We start from the raw sequence: 18370 nt of genomic DNA on the forward strand, positions 1-18370 counted from the left end.
TTGAAAAAATCTTCTTATCTTCATAAATGTTGTTATCTGAAGATAGTACTCTCCTCCTTGATAATTTATTGACCAAAGTCTTGTTTATATTCCTTTTTAATATCAACTCCTCATTCTTACCCAATGAGGCAATCTGCCACATGGTATAATTTTTAGTTATTAAATATAATGGTAATTTTTTCCATTATTTTCCATTGGTTGATTAAGTCAAGCTAAATGTGCTTTCAGTATTGCAAAATTGGGGTGACTGGCTGGCTCAGTCAGTGTAGCATGCAACTCTTGGTCTCACAGTTAGTGAGTTTGAGGCCCACATTTGGCTCTCTCCTGTCAGCTGGAGCCTGCTTTGAATCCTCTGTCCCCACCCCACTCATTCTCTTTCTCTTTCAAAATAAATAAAATTTTCAAAAATATTGTAAAATTGATGTATAAACCTTTTCTTTTATTTCCAGGTTTTCGATCAGTATCTCAATTTTATTACTTTGGAAGATGATATGTTTGTATTATGTAATCAAAATAAGGAGCTTGTTTCATACCGTGGTATGTAAAAACAGGAATATTGTAATTCGTTAAAATGAGTGATGTACTGTAAAAAAAAAAAAATAGCACATTTAGTACTCTCAAAAACCAGCTTTGTTTACAGTAGTACAACTGTAAAAGATTTTTTAAAGCACACAAAACAAGTCTTAGACTGAATTTTGTCACATATAACAACATGTACTAGATGTGTTTTGCAAGCTCAATGAAGTACCAAACCTCTGACTTTTTAGGTACCTACCCCACAGCAGCTTACATGAATGGTTTATTCATGACAAGTAAGACAGTATTTTAGTAGTAGGATTCAATGAGTCTTCTACTACTTTGACTCTTGGACAAGAACAAGTTACTCTGCTTCTCTGTGCTTTAGTTTTCGTCATCTGTAAAGTGGGAATAATAATACTATCTACCTCACAGAATTTTTGTGGGAATTAAATGGATTAGTGTGTGTAAAATGCCTAGAAAAGTTTCTGGCACGTAAGTATTCACAAAAGGTTGGCTAAGGCATCAACAGCTACTATAGCACTATTAAGGAATGAAGTATAGGTGCCATTTTCAAATACAGATTGCTAGACTCCCTTAATTTTTATACCTTGTTTATTCACCAGTAGATTGAATATTTGTATTTGATCAAATGCTATCTAACCCTCTCTGGAGTTTGCATTCCCACTTTTGGTAAACAGACCATTCCTGGATGTAGATTAAAACTAACAGGCCACACATGCATACAAACACACAACCACACAACACCTATACCACATTTTATTGTCTGTGTTGCTTTTTCTGTGTGTGAAACACTTAACATGAGTTCTACTTCTTTAACCTTTTTAAGTATACAATACAGTATTTACTATAGATAGTGTTGTATAGCAGATCTCTAAAACTTACTCATCTTGCCTACCTAAAACTTATATTTCCATTGATTATTTATATGGAATATTTTAAAGGAAACGCATACTATAGGAGATAATGATTAGCCAGTTTATTGAAATAATCAATAATTTTGCTCCTTTAGGATTGAGATGTTTGTGGCTAAAATTTCAGTGGTTCTTAAGTGGAGAGTATGTCCATCTAACAGGACATTTGGAAACGTATAAGGGTGTTTCTAATTGTCACATTTAGCTGGACTCTACTAGCATTCATTGAGCAAGGACTAAGGATGCTAGATATTCTGCAGTGTGTAAATGATGCTCATAACTGAAAACTATCTGCTCAAAATGCCAGTGGTACCTGTTATGAAATACTGGACCAGATGTTAAGCTCCCTGAGAGAAGAGAACGCCAATTTTTTGTTTTTACTGAGCTCTGTAGCATGCTTTGTTGGTGAAATTAAACAACATCCTTAAGTGTTTGGTGAATTACCCACGTCATAGATTTTTGACAGTTGTTACTTATATAAATCTATTTACAATTAACTGAGTTGTAAATTAATTAGCTGTTTAAGAGGTGCCAGGGTGGCTCAGTTGGTTAAGTGACCGACTTCATCTCAGGTCATGATCTCACGGTTGGTGAGTTCGAGCCCCACGTCGGGCTCTGTGCTGACAGCTCAGAGCCTGGAGCCTGCTTCAGATTCCGTGTCTCCCCTGTCTCTACCCCTCCCCTGCTCACACTCTGTGTCTCTCTGTCTTTCATGTTGAAAGCCCAGTTTTCCTTCAGCTAACCTTAAGCTAAACTTACCAATTGATAGATTATTTGTAAATCTGGTTATATAAAAACAAAGCACCTTGTGCTTACTTCAGCAACACATAGACTAACATTAGAACCATACAGAGATTAATGTGGCCCCTGTGCAAGGATAATATGCACATTCATGAAGTGTTCCATTAAAACAAAGCAAAACAAACAAAAAACTAACCAAGCACCTTAACTTTTTTGATCAGTTAACTCAGATTAAACAGACTAGATTGTAATCAGTCCCAATGAACAAGCTTAGTCCGCATACTTGGTTTGCTGAATTCCCTTAAACAGTTTAAATTGCATTTATAAATTTAGTATTTTCTTTAAATACTTTAAAAATGAGACCAGGCAAATTTATAAATCTAATATTTAAAGAATTTGTAAAAATAATTAAATTTATAGTGAGCCTAAATTCATTACACCTTCACATACTTATAAATGTAATTTTTTTCTTAATGAATCATAAGTCTGAAATTATTAAGAATTAACAAGAATTAAATTTAAAGTACAAGTTTAATTTTAAAGCACAATTACGTGATTAATTGTCTAGATTCTCAATAGTATGTTTATAATATTAATAGATAGTTCTATAAGCACTTTACAATACAAGTTCATTTACTTCTCAGAGTAACTTTGTGAAGTAGGTATTATTCCCATTTTCTGAATGAAGTAACCAAGGCACTGATATTCAGTAACTTGATAAGAAAATGGCAGAACCAGGTTACTAAACCGAGGCACTCAATCCAGAGACAGTGCTCTTAACCATTTGGTAATGATGTGCCAAATCCTCTCAGACATTGCAAGTGCTTTAAGTGATCATGTTAAACAGATTATCCCAAACATAAATATGTTGATATCATGGCTTTTATTAATATCATCTACTTTTCATGAATTGGGAATTTATCCAATAAAGGAAGCAGATTTATCTTTTCAAAGTCAGCTACTATCTCAAACCAAGTTGTTAACATAAATGAGTTGAGGTCATTGATGGGCTTTTTTTTTTGACTCTTCGAGTCTGTTCTCATTTAGAGGTGTGAGACCAGGTCATAGGACCTCAGGGCTGAAGGCTTCCATTTGGATTTTACCTGTACCAGTGATTGACAGAATGAGTTGAGTATTTCTCCGGATTGGTGTAGCTTGAATTTACATAATTTACATTGTATCTTTTGTCCATTTCTATCATATGATTGAATGAATGAATGACAGTCTGCAACATTAGCACATTCCCTCATCCAGATTCTGTATTGCCTGGTTGAATTCTTTATTATTTTTATGTTCTCTGCATGGTTCATACTTTCTTTAAATATTTCAGTATATCCAGTTGGATTCTGCTTTCCTCATGATAATCACAAGTTGTATTGAGTTTTATATTTGTTTTCACATTTGGGGTGTTGGGAAATTAAAAATATTATATAGATAATATTTTTAGTCCAGTCAGTCTCTTAAAAATATTTATTGAGCATCTACTTGTCAGATACTGGGCCAAGGTATTGTGTGAGATGGAAGATGAGTAAGGTAAGGTCTTTGTCTAGCATAGTCTTCACAGCAGTGTGGGTTTTTTTGTTTTGTTTTTTTAATGTAGCCCTAAGAATCCTCTGAGGTGCTTGTCAAAATTGCAGATTTTGGGTGCTTGGGTGGCTCAGTTGGTTAAGCATCTGACTTCAGCTCAGGTCATGATCTCACAGGGTTCATGAGTTTGATTCTACGTCAGGCTCTCTGCTCTCAGCACAGAGCCTGCTTCAGATCCTCTGTCCCCCTCTTTCTCTGTGCCTCCCCGTCCCTCCCACTCTCCCCACCCCCATCTCTCTCTCTCTCTCAAAAATAAGTAAACATTAAAAAAAAAATGGCAGATTTCTTAGAATTATCAGAATCTATTGAATTGAATCCCTGAGAAAAAGGGCTAAGAAACTTGAATTTTTAATAGCTTCCAGAGAAACTTTCTCTTCTTTCATATTTCTAGAGTGATTCTTATAAGAAACCACTTAGGTACGGTGTAATGCGTCAGAAAAGAAATTCATGTAACTTAATATAATACAAAGAAAATTATATGGGACACTGGTCTTGCAGTAATTGATTTGCATTGTCCTTTTCTGGCAGTAGTTGGGTAATGAGATCAATAGTTTCTGGAAGCCATCTAATGTTTGTGAATAAAATTATGGAATATGATTTTTTTTATTTTCTGGCAAAAATTTTGTATACTTTATGTGGTAGATTTTTTTCTTAATATTACTCTGATATTGAGGTATTGTGTTTCTTTGAGATAGTATAATTTTTAATGGATACTCATTCACTTAAAAGTTTAACACATAAAAAGTTTTACTTGTTTAAGTATTACCAATGTTATCAAGGCATAAATTTTGGTACTTTTTTCCCCATTTGTTACTTTAGCCATTAATAGGCCAGATATCACAGACACAGAAATGGAAACTGTTATGGACACTATTGTTGACAGCCTCTTCTGCTTTTTTGTTACACTGGGTAAGTTTTCAAATCTTTCTGGTTATTTCTTCACTTGACAACTCATTTTCATCTGTTACAAGATCCTCTTGTCTGGATCTCTGTAGGCTCTCTCTCCAGAATTGGGATAAAACATATATACTGTGCTATACAGAACCATAATTTTTCTAATAATTTGATGTACTTAATTCCTCTTGAGTTAGCATTTCATAGCTCTGTTGGGTTGTTTCCTTAGATGTCTTTGGTAATTATAATTTTCTACATTTGAATGGTTTGATGGTGACTTAAACTATGTGCCTGCTAATTTTCTTTTAATATTCCATTAGGAAAAATTTCAGATATACTTTTAAGTAGAAAGATAAGTGTAACTATTAAGGTACACTCAGAAGGTTCCAGAAAACACTAAATTTACATATAATATTAATCTACTATACTGTCAGAATTTTAAACATTTCTTTGGTATGTCTAAATTTACTTACAGCTCCTTTGCATTCAGTACCTAACGTGTCATTTTATGCTTTAGTATTACTAATAGATGTGTTTAGAAACCTTCAAATTGTGGGGCACCTGGCTCAGTCGGTTGAATGACCAACTCAGTTTCAGCTTGGGTCATAATCCCAGGGTTGTGGGATCCAGCCCCATGTTGGGCTCCATGCTGAGTGTGGAGCCTGCTTAAGATTCATTTCCTCTCTCTCCCTCTCCCTCCCTCCCCCTCTCCCCCTCTCCCCCTCTCCCTCCTTCCTTCCTCCTCTCCCTACCCCCCTGCTCCTCTCCCCTGCTCGAATACTCTCCCTCTAAAAATAAAGTTTTTTTAAAAAATAAATAAGTATCTTAAAAAAGAAACCTTCTAATTGCAATTTTAATTTTGTAGATGCTGAAAACCTTAACAGTTAAAATGATCACACTGGAAAGTTTCTCCATTTCACAAATGAGAAAATTAAGCAAAAAACAGATACTGTGAATAGTTAAAGATATAGACAAGTTTGAGGAGAATTTGCATGCAAATTTTGGGGTCCCTCCTTTTAGGGATTTTCTCCTATAATTTCCAGCCCTGAACTCCAGTCTTTGATTCCTTAGCTCATTAAGTCTTCTGTTTTCTGCCGAGCTCTTTGTCTTCTGTGCCTTGCAAACTGGAAAGTAACTTCAGAAGGAAAGCTGGTTAACAGCATATCTCATTTTTCAAATCTAGCTGTTCTTTCAAGAGTTTTACATTCCTCCACTTTCTGCCTGCTTTTGAGTACCTTCAGTACCTTCAAGTGGAGTTGTTACTGTTGTAAACAAAGCACATGTATATATAACTTTCAGTCATTAAACAGACATAATTAACCTTCCTATTTGCCATCCTACACATTCTCCATAAATGTGCTGAATGCTAAGGTTTTCATGGATGTGAGATTGTTTTACCTTGATGATCGTTGTATTCTCATGATAAAGGTAGATTGAAAAAGAGCAGTATAAAGACCACTGAAGTATTAGAGCTACCTTTATTATATACAGTGTTAGAAAGTGATTTTTGCAAAAGAGAAATTGAAATTCCTGCCAGTCTGATATAGGAGGATGTCAGTAAGAAGCTGTTAAATGAAAAAAAGCAAATTTAAGAACAGGATCTCTTTTTGTTTTTTGTACTCTTCATAAACGCACTTAATAAGACTATGGGGCGCCTGGGTGGCTCAGTCAGTTAAGCGTCTGACTTCAGCTCAGGTCACGATCTCGCGGTCCTTGAGTTCGAGCCCCGCGTCGGGCTCTGGGCTGATGGCTCAGAGCCTGGAGCCTGCTTCCGATTCTGTGTCTCCCTCACTCTCTGCCCCTTCCCTGTTCATGCTCTGTCTCTCTCTGTCTCAAAAATAAATAAACGTTAAAAAAAAAAAAATTAAAAAAAAAAAGACTATATGTAGAAAATAACCTGAAGACATCCATGTCTAATTCTTAGTGGGGATTCTTTATGGTGCTGGAGTGAAGAGGGTTAACTTTATATATTTCTAATATTATTTGAATTTTTTATAACAGGCATATATAATTTGCCCTTAGAAGAAAAGAGCTTTAAAAATTTTGCTAATATTCTACAGTTTTACTTTTCCAGTTGACTGAACGTGCTTTGTATAGAATCTAAAATGCAGCAATTTCAGCATATAAAGATTACGGTGTTCTCAGTTTTCTGAGATTTTCAGTGCAATTGGATTTTTTTTTTTTTGTATAACTTTAGGATTTCAACCTTTGATAAAACTTGGAGTAATAAAGAGAGAAGTTAAGAGGTCTAATAGAGTTGATTCAATAATGAACTGAGACCTTTGAGGAGCTTTTCACATTACGTGAAGAATATGTTATCTTTAATTTTTTTTTTTTTAGACTGTAATACTTCATTGTTAATTTGTAAAATAAAGAATAACAAACCACTAAATTAACTAAGCTCTTTTCACTCTTTTCCTTTAAGTCAAATTAAAGTGAATCCTGTGAACAAACTCTTTGAACCTGTCTGTAGGAAGTCATATATTGATTTAGTTAATTCATTGAAAAAAATCTCTGATTGCACCGATTGGCCAATGCTATATAAAAAAAATAATCTTTTTTTTTTTGACTCCCTGATGTTTCTTTTTTTTTAAACCTTGCTTTTACTCTTGAGATAATAAATCTTCTTATGTTTGTAGCCTCAAATTGTATATACTTCTATTGTATTTTTGATGCTTAGGTGTTTTATAAGTATCCATTTTAATTATTAAGAGCTGAAATCATTGCTAACTATTGTTACAATAGGTGCTGTTCCTATAATCAGATGTTCAAGAGGAACAGCAGCGGAAATGGTAGCAGTGGTGAGTTCACGCAGATATCCATTGGCAATAAATAATAATGTATCAGTTGTTTTCCATAAGTACCTCAAGTGTTTTTGTTAATATTATATGATTACTATGGGTTGTATACTAAATACCAAAAGCAAGTATTTTTATTTTTTAACATTGGAATTCCACAAAAGATAAAAAGTAATCATTGTGTACTTACATGATGGAGAAAAATGATTTTCTCTGATGTGCTGTTCCAGCTTTTTCTTGTTTACTAAAACGTGTATTCGTCTTTCCGCTTTGTGTCTACAAGTAGTATTTTACACAAATTTGATCCCCCAAATCATTTTATATTTAACTTCATTTAGCAAATGTATATTGACATAACCATTTTTAAAATGAAGTTCATTTTGCTATTTTACTATATTGGAGTAAATTGAGCATTCAAAAATTTGCTTTAAAAATTAAAAAATAAGATTTAGAGAAGTTATAAAACGAATGAAAAGGAAACAAGGTAAGTGGTATTGAAAGATGGAAGATACACTCACCTTGTTTAGTTTTCTTAGCCAAAGTGAATCATTGATTGATGGAGGGCTGCTTTCTTTCACATATCCTGTCTCTATTCTGGAACCTCTTGTGGCGTCACTCTGTGTACACATTCCTTATACAAAGAGTCATGACTGGGAAAAGACGGTGGCTCATTGCAAATTGTTGCTGTACCTAAAGTAAAAATAGTGAATGAAAAGTGATTGGAAGTCAAATCAGGCCTGAGTCACAGTAGAAAAGGCATTGTTCTTTTTAAGTTCAAGTTATGATAATATTGAATAAAGAAGCTAAAATATTTAGATTTTAGAATTGCTGTTTTGTAAAGAAATTCCAAGTTTCTTAATTATGAAACTAAGAACATATTATGATTTTCCTGAACAAAATTCTGTGAAATTGTTTTTTAAAAGTTATTATCAAATTTGATTTTTCAGAAACTAGATAAGAAACTTCGAGAAAATCTCAGAGATGCAAGAAACAGTCTTTTTACAGGTGACACACTTGGAGCTGGCCAATTCAGGTATTATGTTAGTTAATATAGGACTTGAAAAGAAATTTATAGATTTATAGCATTTTTTGGGTTGTTTTCTTATGTTATAAAATACCTTTATACTTGTAATTGAAATTTGTTTCTTTTTAATGAGGTAATCACTGTCACGGTTTTGACTCAGATTGTTCTTGTAATACAAGTGGAATATTTTATTTAATTTACGTTCTGTTGTTAGCATTTTGTCTTTTGCATTTTTGTCATCTGTAGGGGAAATTTTTCTCTTTATATGGCTTTGAAGCTCAGAAGCCATTTTATACCGATTATCATTAAGCCTGTTGGTAATAACATTAAAAATAAGTGAAAAACTTGTGATGCTTTTGTATGTCTTGAGCTATCAACTGGTTTCTGTTTTTACCTTGAAATATTTGTTTATTAAAATCAATGGGCAATATTGGTGTAAAGAAGTAGAGAAACCCACACAGAGGGCTGAGAATTATTTCAAGGGGAATAGACAATATTTTGGAAAATTAATTCCTACCCCCACTTTTAGGTGAATTAATAAATAAAGCCTGTGAAAATAAACTGATACTTAGAGAGTATAATACCTTCTAGGAATGATAATTCTATGGTAAATTTCCATAGACTTCAAGTTAATTTAGATGGATCCTATGGTCTTATGTACTATTACTATAATTTGCAGTTTATACTAACATTGTGTTTCAATTGTTTGTTCGGCTGTCTCGGCTCCTACGTTATTTTAAAATCTTCTGTGATTTCATTGTTGGCTTTAAATATTCTTCAAAATGTTTCTCATTAAAGAGAGCAGAAATGAGAAATTCTCAGCTAATTTTTTTTTTCAACAGAAGGAACTACTATAGCATATTTTACTTAACAGTTCCCTTCTTACAGTGCTCTCATAAAAGCCTTAGAAACCAATATAAAGGCACTGTTTTATTTGGATAATTTCTAAAAACTTATTTATAATAATATTAATAATAAATAATTTATAACATAGTGGTCATTTTTAATTTGTTGGATGCATTTCTAAATTATTTTAATTAGAAGTCAGTAGCCTTACTGTTGTTAAATACATTTGAATCCATCTGTAGGTTAATGATTCTCCATAAGAATTTGGCAATGTCTGGAGACCTGTTTGGCTTTGACACCTGGGTAAATGCTCCTGGAATCTAGTGGGCTACATTATAGGATGCTGCTGAACATCCTACAGTGCACAGAATAAGCCCCAAATCTCACTAGTGCTGAATTAAGAAACTGCCATAGGCAATCCTTCCTTGCCTTTCACCTAGCTCTGGAGTAATAAATGATAGTAGGTGGTAACTTTGCCACTCCTACTCATTTATTGCAGAGTTTTATAATCAGTGCAGTGCATTTATAATCAGTACAGTGTAATGAGTTACTAAAATGGTCAAAGGTCTCTAGCAGGAAAAAACGTGCATAATTAATATAATCAGATAACAGTATCTTGTAAAATTGATGTATACTCTTGATACAGTAGTGCCAAATTGGCAACCAGATGACTTTGTGCCTCACTTTGCTTTAAGTCTGCTTCACATCAATAATATATGAAGTATCTGGTGGGTGAATAATAATATAATTAGGTACCGTTGTGGCTTAATGCTTTTAGTTTGATATCTTATAATGGGATAGGGTTTCATAAGGTTCTTCTCTAGAGTCTGCTGTTTTGAATTTGTGTTTACAGAAAAAAAGTTGTAATTTGTTATTTGAAACTGTCAAACATTAGTGTACATTTATAAGATCCTACTCTGTCTTCTAATTTTCCCAGAAACTGACAATAGCTTTTCTTTTTTTCCAGAAATGTGAAATACAAATCTGAATAAAAGCAACTTATTCTTACTTTGATAACTATACAATTATTCTGTAAAAGTACTTGTATAGATTTTATCCTTTAAGACAATTCCCTGAGAGTTAATAATCTAGCATTATACACAGGCTCTAAGTAGTCCAAAGCATAGAGCAAACTATTATGGAATGTTAGTATTAGCATACTTATTGTTCATATCAGAATGGTATATACTGAAAGGTATTAGAAAAATGGAGATGTATATACTGTTACCAGGAGTTATATAACTTTTTAAATATATTTACAGCTTCCAAAGGCCTTTATTAGTCCTTGTTGACAGAAACATAGATTTGGCAACTCCTTTACACCATACTTGGACATATCAAGCCTTGGTGCATGATGTACTGGTAAGAGGCTAAATATACTACTTTTTACTAAAATGTAGTACCATTCATTGGTCCTTTTAATTTAAAATTAACTTCATGGCTACCAAAACACAGATGAGAAGGATGGAGGTGAGAAATATGAAAGAAAAAGTGATGGGATTTGGTATCACTGGATGTGGATGATGAAGAATAGTGAAGCGTTGAATTTATGATCTTTAAATCATTTGTATTGTTGCCAGTGATGGAAGGAAAAGGAATGGAGAAAATGAGTGACTTTTAAAAAAGTTTTCATACAAGTTTTTTCATTTGTTTTTCCCATACTGAGAAAGTAAATAAATAATATGTTTCTCTCTGGGGAGGAAAGCCATAATTTCTCCCTTTTTCCTGGGAATCAGGTAGCCTCATTTTATGGTAAAAAGAAACAGTAATTTTTATATTACACCACATGTTTTCTGAAGTAATTCCATATATTTAAAATCATGTTTGAAACAAAAATCTGTATTTATATGCATACATATATTCATGTATTAAATAGTGTGTATGGCATGTGATATACACAGATAAATAAAAGAGCCCCAGCCTTCAAAGGCACTGGGCAGAAAATATGTACACAAATAATTTCTGTACAAGGCATAATGTAATAAAGCCAGAATAGTCCCCATTTGATAGAAAAATTTAGACCCAAAGTTAAAGAATTTGAACCTAAATCATTTGCTCTGCAAAGACTAGCACTCTAATTTACTAATTTCTGGCCCAGGCCTCTATGGATTATAGTATATAATAATATCATTATTGCAAAGAGTTCCTGAAGTGTCATATAGAAAAGAAATGAAAAACATGACAATAGATGGTTTTTTGTTTGGTTTGTTTCTTTAAAACCCATATTCTAGCTATAAGGTTTATTTAAATAAAGTTTTTATTTATTTTGAGGGAGAGAAGGAGAGGGAATCCCAAGCAGGCTCCACACTATCAGTGTAGAGCCCTACACAGAGCTTGATCTCTAGGACCATGAGATCATGACCTGAGCTGAGATCAGGAGTCAGACACTTAACCAACTGAGCAACCCAGGTGCCCCTCCTGGGGTCTTGTGTTGTTTTAGACTCTAGGATGAGTGTTGATGTAATAGTAAGCAACTCTGATTCAGTATAGAGGGCAAGAAGAATCAAAGGGACTAATGAATTAAACCCTGAGTAAAGGAACATGGAAGCTAGTTTTAGGAGGTCATGTAAGAGGCTGAAGAAGAATTCAACAACTACTGGAGGGCCTACTCTCTGACAAAATATTTGGGAAAAGATCTAAAGGAGGTAAGGTAGTCAATTAATATCTATATGGGAGAATAGCATTCTAGGCAGAATGATGCCTAGCATGTTTAAAAGATAACAAGGTAGCCAAGATGACCAAAGCAAAGTAAGGCAGGGGGAAAATAGCAAGAGATGAAGTTAAATAGAATATGGGAAACCATGTAGCATAGGACATTATAGACTATTGTAGAGATATTGACTTTCAATTTGAGGGAAATGGGGAGCCACATGCGGTTTTGAGTAAAGGGTGACATCTGATATACATTTTAAGATTATCACTCTAGCTGCTGTGTTGAAAACACTTTCTTTGGGGGGCATACGAAGAGTCAAGAGACCAGTAGGAAGCTATTGCAGTTATCTTAGCAAGAGATAATGATGGCCTACAACAGGATGGAAATGGTAAGGGTTATGACAATCTTTGGAATGTAGAGCATAGGATTTGCTGATGAATTGGATGTGGGATCTAAGAGAAAGAGAGAAGTCAAAGATAAGTCCAGAGTATTGCTTTTGCAAATGGATAGATGTTATTTATTGAGATAGGAGAGACATGGCAGGAGAAATTTTGGGGGCGAAGATCAGATGTTCAGTTTTAGACATGTTAAATGTGAGATGCCTGTTAAAGTATTCAAGCGTAGATATCAAATAAATGTATGAGTGTGGAGTTCAAGAAGAACATCTGGTCTAGAGAAATAAATTTTGGAATAGTCCATATATAGATTTAAAGCCAAAAGATAAAAGGAGATAACTAAGGGGATGAATATAGATAGAAGAATCCAAGAACTGAGCTCTGAGGCGTTTTTCAACATTTAGAGGTCAAGGTGAAGAATAGGAACTAACAGTATAATGTAGCAAGAACCAACCAGAAGTGAGAGATGAGAACTAGATTTGTGGTGTTTTGGAAGGCAGTGAATTCACTGTTTTCAGAGAGGAGGCAGGAATCAACTTAGACAAATGCTCAGGACTAAGAAGTCACCAATGTGTGTGGCAACATCAAGGTTATTACTAACTGTGGTAAAAGCAGCTTCCATAGTGTAGGGGCAGAACACTGAAGTAGGTTTAAGAGAGATTGAAAGAAGAGACAGAATGAATAGAGACAAACTGAAAGAGTTTTTGCTCTTTAGGAGAATTGAGAAAAGTGGTGATTGCTGCAAGGGTGAGGTAAAAAACAATTTTTAAATGAGAAGAATTATAATTTTTTTAAATTATATTAAGTATTATACATTAAAATTTATAAAATTATAAATTAAAAATTTTTAATGAGAAAAATGCCTCTGTAGGTGACATTAATGGTCAGGATGAGTATAGACCAGGATTTTTCAACCTTGGCATTGACATTTTGGACCCAATAATTTTTTGTTGTGGAGGGCTGCCCTGTGCATTGTGGGATGTTGAGCAGCACCCTTGGCCTTTACCGTCTAGATGTCAGTAGCACTTTCTCAGTTGTGACAACCAAAATGTCTACACACAGTGCCATACCCAGACTATGAAGAGGTGCAAAACTGCCTCTGAGTGAGAACTGCCGTTATAGACTAATAGCAGGAATTTCAGAGGTGGAGTTGTTTTAGGGAAGAGGACAAGTGAAGAATCTGGGAGTAGCAAGGAAGACCACTGTCTCAGTCCTGGGTCCAACCAGTTGGAGTTCAGTTAGAGCAAGAAAGTACAGTGGAAGTTTTGAGTAGATGTTCAGAAAAGGAGATTTGGCTGTTGAATGATTAGGAGTTCCAGAGGGTATGAGAGAATGGTTTCAGGAATTGGTTAAAAGTGAGAGATGGGATCTGAGGGAGGTAGTATAGGGAGCCATACAGAGATGGGCATGATGAGATAGTTTTGATTATCTTAGATTTGGTTGGTGGGTTCCTGGCTTTTGGGTGGGAGCTAAGGGTGGTATAGGTTAGGAGTCATCTCTTCATTCCTGCTGGTTGTATGTGGAGGCTGTATAGAGCATTAAGATACTGCTATTTTTTCTAATGAAAGTACTTGATGCTTTGAGCACAGGAGTTAAGGTATATGTACAAGTAATTGCACTGTGAAGAAATATGCTTTATTCCCCTTTGTTGGAAGAGAAAGTTGGGAAACATAACTTAGAGCAGAGCTTTCCTCAAACCAGATAAGGCTTATACTGGTCTTTGAGGTTTTCAGTGTTGCAGAGTGAAATGAGAATAGAAAGGGCTGTGAATATTAATTTTTTTGTGTGTGCGTTACCTTTTATTAGCCTTGTATTTTTGTGAGATATATAATGCAGTAATATTTATTTCCTGTTCTTTGGAGTTAAAATAATCCTTTTAAAAATACAAGGTGCTAAAAATAGATGGTAGAGGGTTTGTTTGGTTGGTTGGTTGGTTTTGCTCTCATCTTCAATTCACACAATTAAAAGTTGGCAATCTTGTGTCCGTAAAAATTCAGTTCAAAAAAATATTTTTTAAAATGTTTATTTTTGAGAGAGAACATGAGCCTGAGCAGAGGAGGGGCAGAGAGAGGGGACAGAGGATCTGAAGTGGGCTCTCTGCTCGCAGCAAAAAGCCTGATGTGGGACTTGAACTTATGAACGGTGAGATCATGAGCTGAGCCAAAGTCAGATGCTCAATCGACCACGCGACCCAGGTGTCCCTCAAAAAAATATTTGTAAGTGCCTGTTCCATGCTAGTCACTGGGATATGTGGTAAACAAAGCAGATGTTACCCCCTGATTGCATGGAGGTTGGAGTAATGGATTCCTGTGGACATTTGGGTTATTGTTGGTTTTAGTTTTTGTTACAAATAATAGAACACATCTCTAGTTAACTTTCTTAGGCTAGGTTCTCAGATTCCATATTACCTTTAAACAGTCTTTTCTCAGCATTATTATCAGAACATTTAGGTCTTACGAAAATAGTTTCCTTAAAGAGATTGGTTAAGATAAACTACCCAAGTTACACTGACTTAATCCTGTTCATTACTTTTATTTTTTAATTTAAGATTTTTTTAGTTAAAAAAAAATTTAATTCCAGTACAGTTAACATACAGTGTTAGGGTTTCAGGTGTATAATCTAGTGATTCAGCAATTCTGTATATAACTCACTGCTTGTTAAGAGAAGTGTACCCTTAATCCCCTTCACTTATTTAACCCATCCCGCCTCACCTACATCTGTTCTGGTTATCGTCTCTTTGTTAGCTATAGTCCAGAGTTTCTTCTTTGGTTTGTCTCTTTTATTTCCTTAGTTCATTTGTTTTGTTTCTTAAATTCCACAGATGAGTGAAATCATATGAAATCATATGTGTTTGAATGCATTCTTTCTCTGACATATTTCACTTAGCATTATGCTCCCTAGATCCATCCATATTGTTGGAGATGCAAGATTTCATTGTTTTTTTATGTTTGTATAATGCTCCTTTGTGTGTATATACCATATCTTCTTTATCTGTTCATCTTTTGGCGCACAGCAGGTTCTTTCCATAATTTGACTATTGTAAATAATGCTGCAGTAAACATAGCATTGCATATATCCTTTCGAATTAGTGTTTTCATATTCTTTAGTTAAGTACCCATTTGTCCAATTACTGGGTCATATGGTAGTTCCTGTTCATTAATTTTAATGGAGTTTCTAAATATGAAAAAACTATAACTGTGATATCATAAATTATGTCATTTTTTTTAGTTAAGACTGCTGCTTTTGAGGTTTCCTTGAAATTTTTAACATTCTTAATAATTATTCCCTTTACCTCCACAAGATGGAGTAAAAGTTCTAGATAGAAACAGTAACCTAAAATTGGAGCTTGCTTTTTATATTAAAAATCTTTGCCTGAAAATCTGGAACACTGATAGGATTTATATATCTAGACCTTGGAAACAACTGAAAAATTCACACAGCTTCCCTGTGTGCCAGAAAGAGTGTGGTCATTTACCATGGGAAATACACTCTTCTAGTGAAAACCTTACAGTGCCCCTTTCCTTTTACTGGGATATAAGAAGCACGATTAATAATTAGTCATGATTCCTTTTTATTATACCCTGGTTGTGGGAAGGGTAGATTTGATTATTCATCTGCAATGAATAGTTACCATTGGGCAAAGGGGGATGGGCATTATTTCATCTTAGTATCTTGTTCTTTACTTGGGCTTTGTTTTTTCATATCTCAGGTGCCCTTTTTGTGTCTTTGGCCCTCTGCTACTGACTTTTATTATTTGAAACATTAAACCACAATTTATACTAATATGTAAAGGGTTTTTTTTCCAATTGAAGAAAGGAAGTGGTTTCTAAATAAGTACTTTTAAAAGATTATTAGAAAAGCATTTTAGAAGCACTCCTTTTTTATTTTTATTTTTTTATTTTTTACTTTTTTTATTTTTTATTTTTTTAATATGAAATTTATTGTCAAATTGGTTTCCACACAACACCCAGTGCTCATCCCAACAGGTGCCCTCCTTAATGCCCATCACCCACTTTCCCCTCCCTCCCACCCCCCATCAACCCTCAGTTGATTCTCAGTTTTTAAGAGTCTCTTATGGTTTGCCTCCTTCCCTTTCTGTAACTTTTTTTTTTTCCTTTCCCCTCCGCCATGGTCTTCTGTTAAGTTTCTCAGGATCCATATAAGAGTGAAAACATATGGTATCTGTCTTTCTCTGTATGACTTATTTCACTTTGCATAACACTCTCCATTTCTATCCATGTTGCTACAAAAGGCCATATTTCATTCTTTCTCATTGCCAAGTAGTATTCCATTGTATATATAAACCACATCTTTATATTTGTCAGTTGATGGACATTTAGGCTCTTTCCATAATTTGGCTCTTGTTGAAAGTGCTGCTATAAACATTGGGGTACAAGGGCCCCTATGCATCAGCACTCCTGTATCCCTTTGGTAAATTCCTAGCAGTGCTATTGCTGGGTCATCGGGTAGATCTATTTTTAATTTTTTGAGGAACCTCCACACTGTTTTCCAGAGTGGCTGCCCCAGTGTGCATTCCCACCAACAGTGCAAGAGGGTTCCCATTTCTTGACATCCTCGCCAGCATCTATAGTCTCTTGATTTGTTCATTTTAGCCACTCTGACTGGCATGAGGTGATATCTCAGTGTGGTTTTGATTTGTATTTCCCTGATGAGGAGTGACGTTGAACATCTTTTCATGTGCCTGTTGGCCATCTGAGTGCCTTCTTTAGAAAAGTGTCTATTCATGTCTTCTGCCCATTTCTTCACTGGATTATTTGTTTTTCGGGTGTGGAGTTTGGTGAGTTCTTTATAGATTTTGGATACTAGCCCTTTGTCCAGTATGTCATTTGCAAATATCTTTTCCCATTCCGTTGGTTGCCTTTAGTTCTGTTGATTGTTTCCTTTACAGTACAGAAGCTTTTTACCTTCCTGAGGTCCCAATAGTTCATTTTTGCTTTTAAGTCCCTTGCCTTTGGAGATGTGTCAAGTTAGAAATTGCTGCGGCTGAGGTCAGAGAGGTTTTTTCCTGCTTTCTTCTCTAGGTTTTGATGCTTTCCTGTGTCACATTCAGGTCCTTCATCCATTTTGAGTTTATTTTTGTGAATGGTGTAAGAAAGTGGTCTAGTTTCATTCTTCTGCATGTTGCTGTCCATTCTCCCAGCACCATTTGTTAAAGTGACTGTCTTTTTTCCATTGGATACTCTTTCCTGCTTTGTCAAAGGTTAGTTGGCCCTACATTTGTGGATCCAATTCTGGAGTCTCTATTCCATTGGTCTATGTGTCTGTTTCTGTGCCAATACCATGCTGTCTTGATGATTACAGCTTTGTAGTAGAGGCTAAAGTCTGGGATTGTGATGCTTCCCACTTCGGTGTTCTTCAATTATTACTTTGGCTATTCTGAGTCTTCTGTGGTTCCATACAAATTTTAGGATTGCTTGTTCTAGTTTCGAGAAGAATGCTGGTGCAATTTTGATTGGGATTGCATTGAATGTATAGATTGCTTTGGGTAGTACTGACATTTTGACAATATTTATTCTTCCAGTCCATGAGCACGGAATGTTTTTTCATTTCTTTGTATCTTCTTCATTTTCCTTCATAAGCTTTCTATAGTTTTCAGCATACAGATCTTTTACATCTTTTGGTTAGGTTTATTCCTAGGTGTTTTATGCTTCTTGGTGCAATTGTGAATGGGATCAGTTTCTTTATTTGTCTTTCTTTTGCTTCATTGTTAGCGTGTAAGAATGCAACCGATTTCTGTACATTGATTTTGTATCCTGCAACTTTGCTGAATTCATGTATCAGTTCTAGCAGATTTTTGGTGGTCTGTCGGGTTTTCCATGTATAGTATCATGTCATCTGCAAATAGCGAAAGCTTGACTTCATCTTTGCCAATTTTGATGCCTTTGATTTCCTTTTGTTGTCTGATTGCTGATGCTAGAACTTCCAATACTGTGCTAAACAACAGCGGTGAGAGTGGACAT

At 34.8% G+C, this 18370-nt stretch overlaps 1 protein-coding gene and 1 non-coding gene across 3 annotated transcripts in view; both read left to right on the top strand.

Annotated features, from left to right (window-relative positions):
- Window positions 1–18370, top strand: part of SCFD1 (sec1 family domain containing 1) — a 114616-nt gene that overhangs the window by 13948 nt on the left and 82298 nt on the right. For both annotated transcript variants that reach the window (XM_045450596.1, XM_045450597.1), the window contains exons 6-10: window positions 450–537; window positions 4599–4688; window positions 7419–7474; window positions 8419–8504; window positions 10604–10703. In XM_045450596.1, coding sequence (XP_045306552.1) covers window positions 450–537; window positions 4599–4688; window positions 7419–7474; window positions 8419–8504; window positions 10604–10703 — 420 coding nt within the window. The remainder of the gene's footprint in view (window positions 1–449; window positions 538–4598; window positions 4689–7418; window positions 7475–8418; window positions 8505–10603; window positions 10704–18370) is intronic.
- Window positions 2260–2363, top strand: LOC123584565. The gene has a single exon (XR_006705526.1). It is a non-coding gene; the product is annotated as a U6 spliceosomal RNA (small nuclear RNA).

This window comes from Leopardus geoffroyi, chromosome B3 (genome assembly GCF_018350155.1).
Source record: "Leopardus geoffroyi isolate Oge1 chromosome B3, O.geoffroyi_Oge1_pat1.0, whole genome shotgun sequence".
Lineage (NCBI taxonomy): Eukaryota > Metazoa > Chordata > Mammalia > Carnivora > Felidae > Leopardus > Leopardus geoffroyi.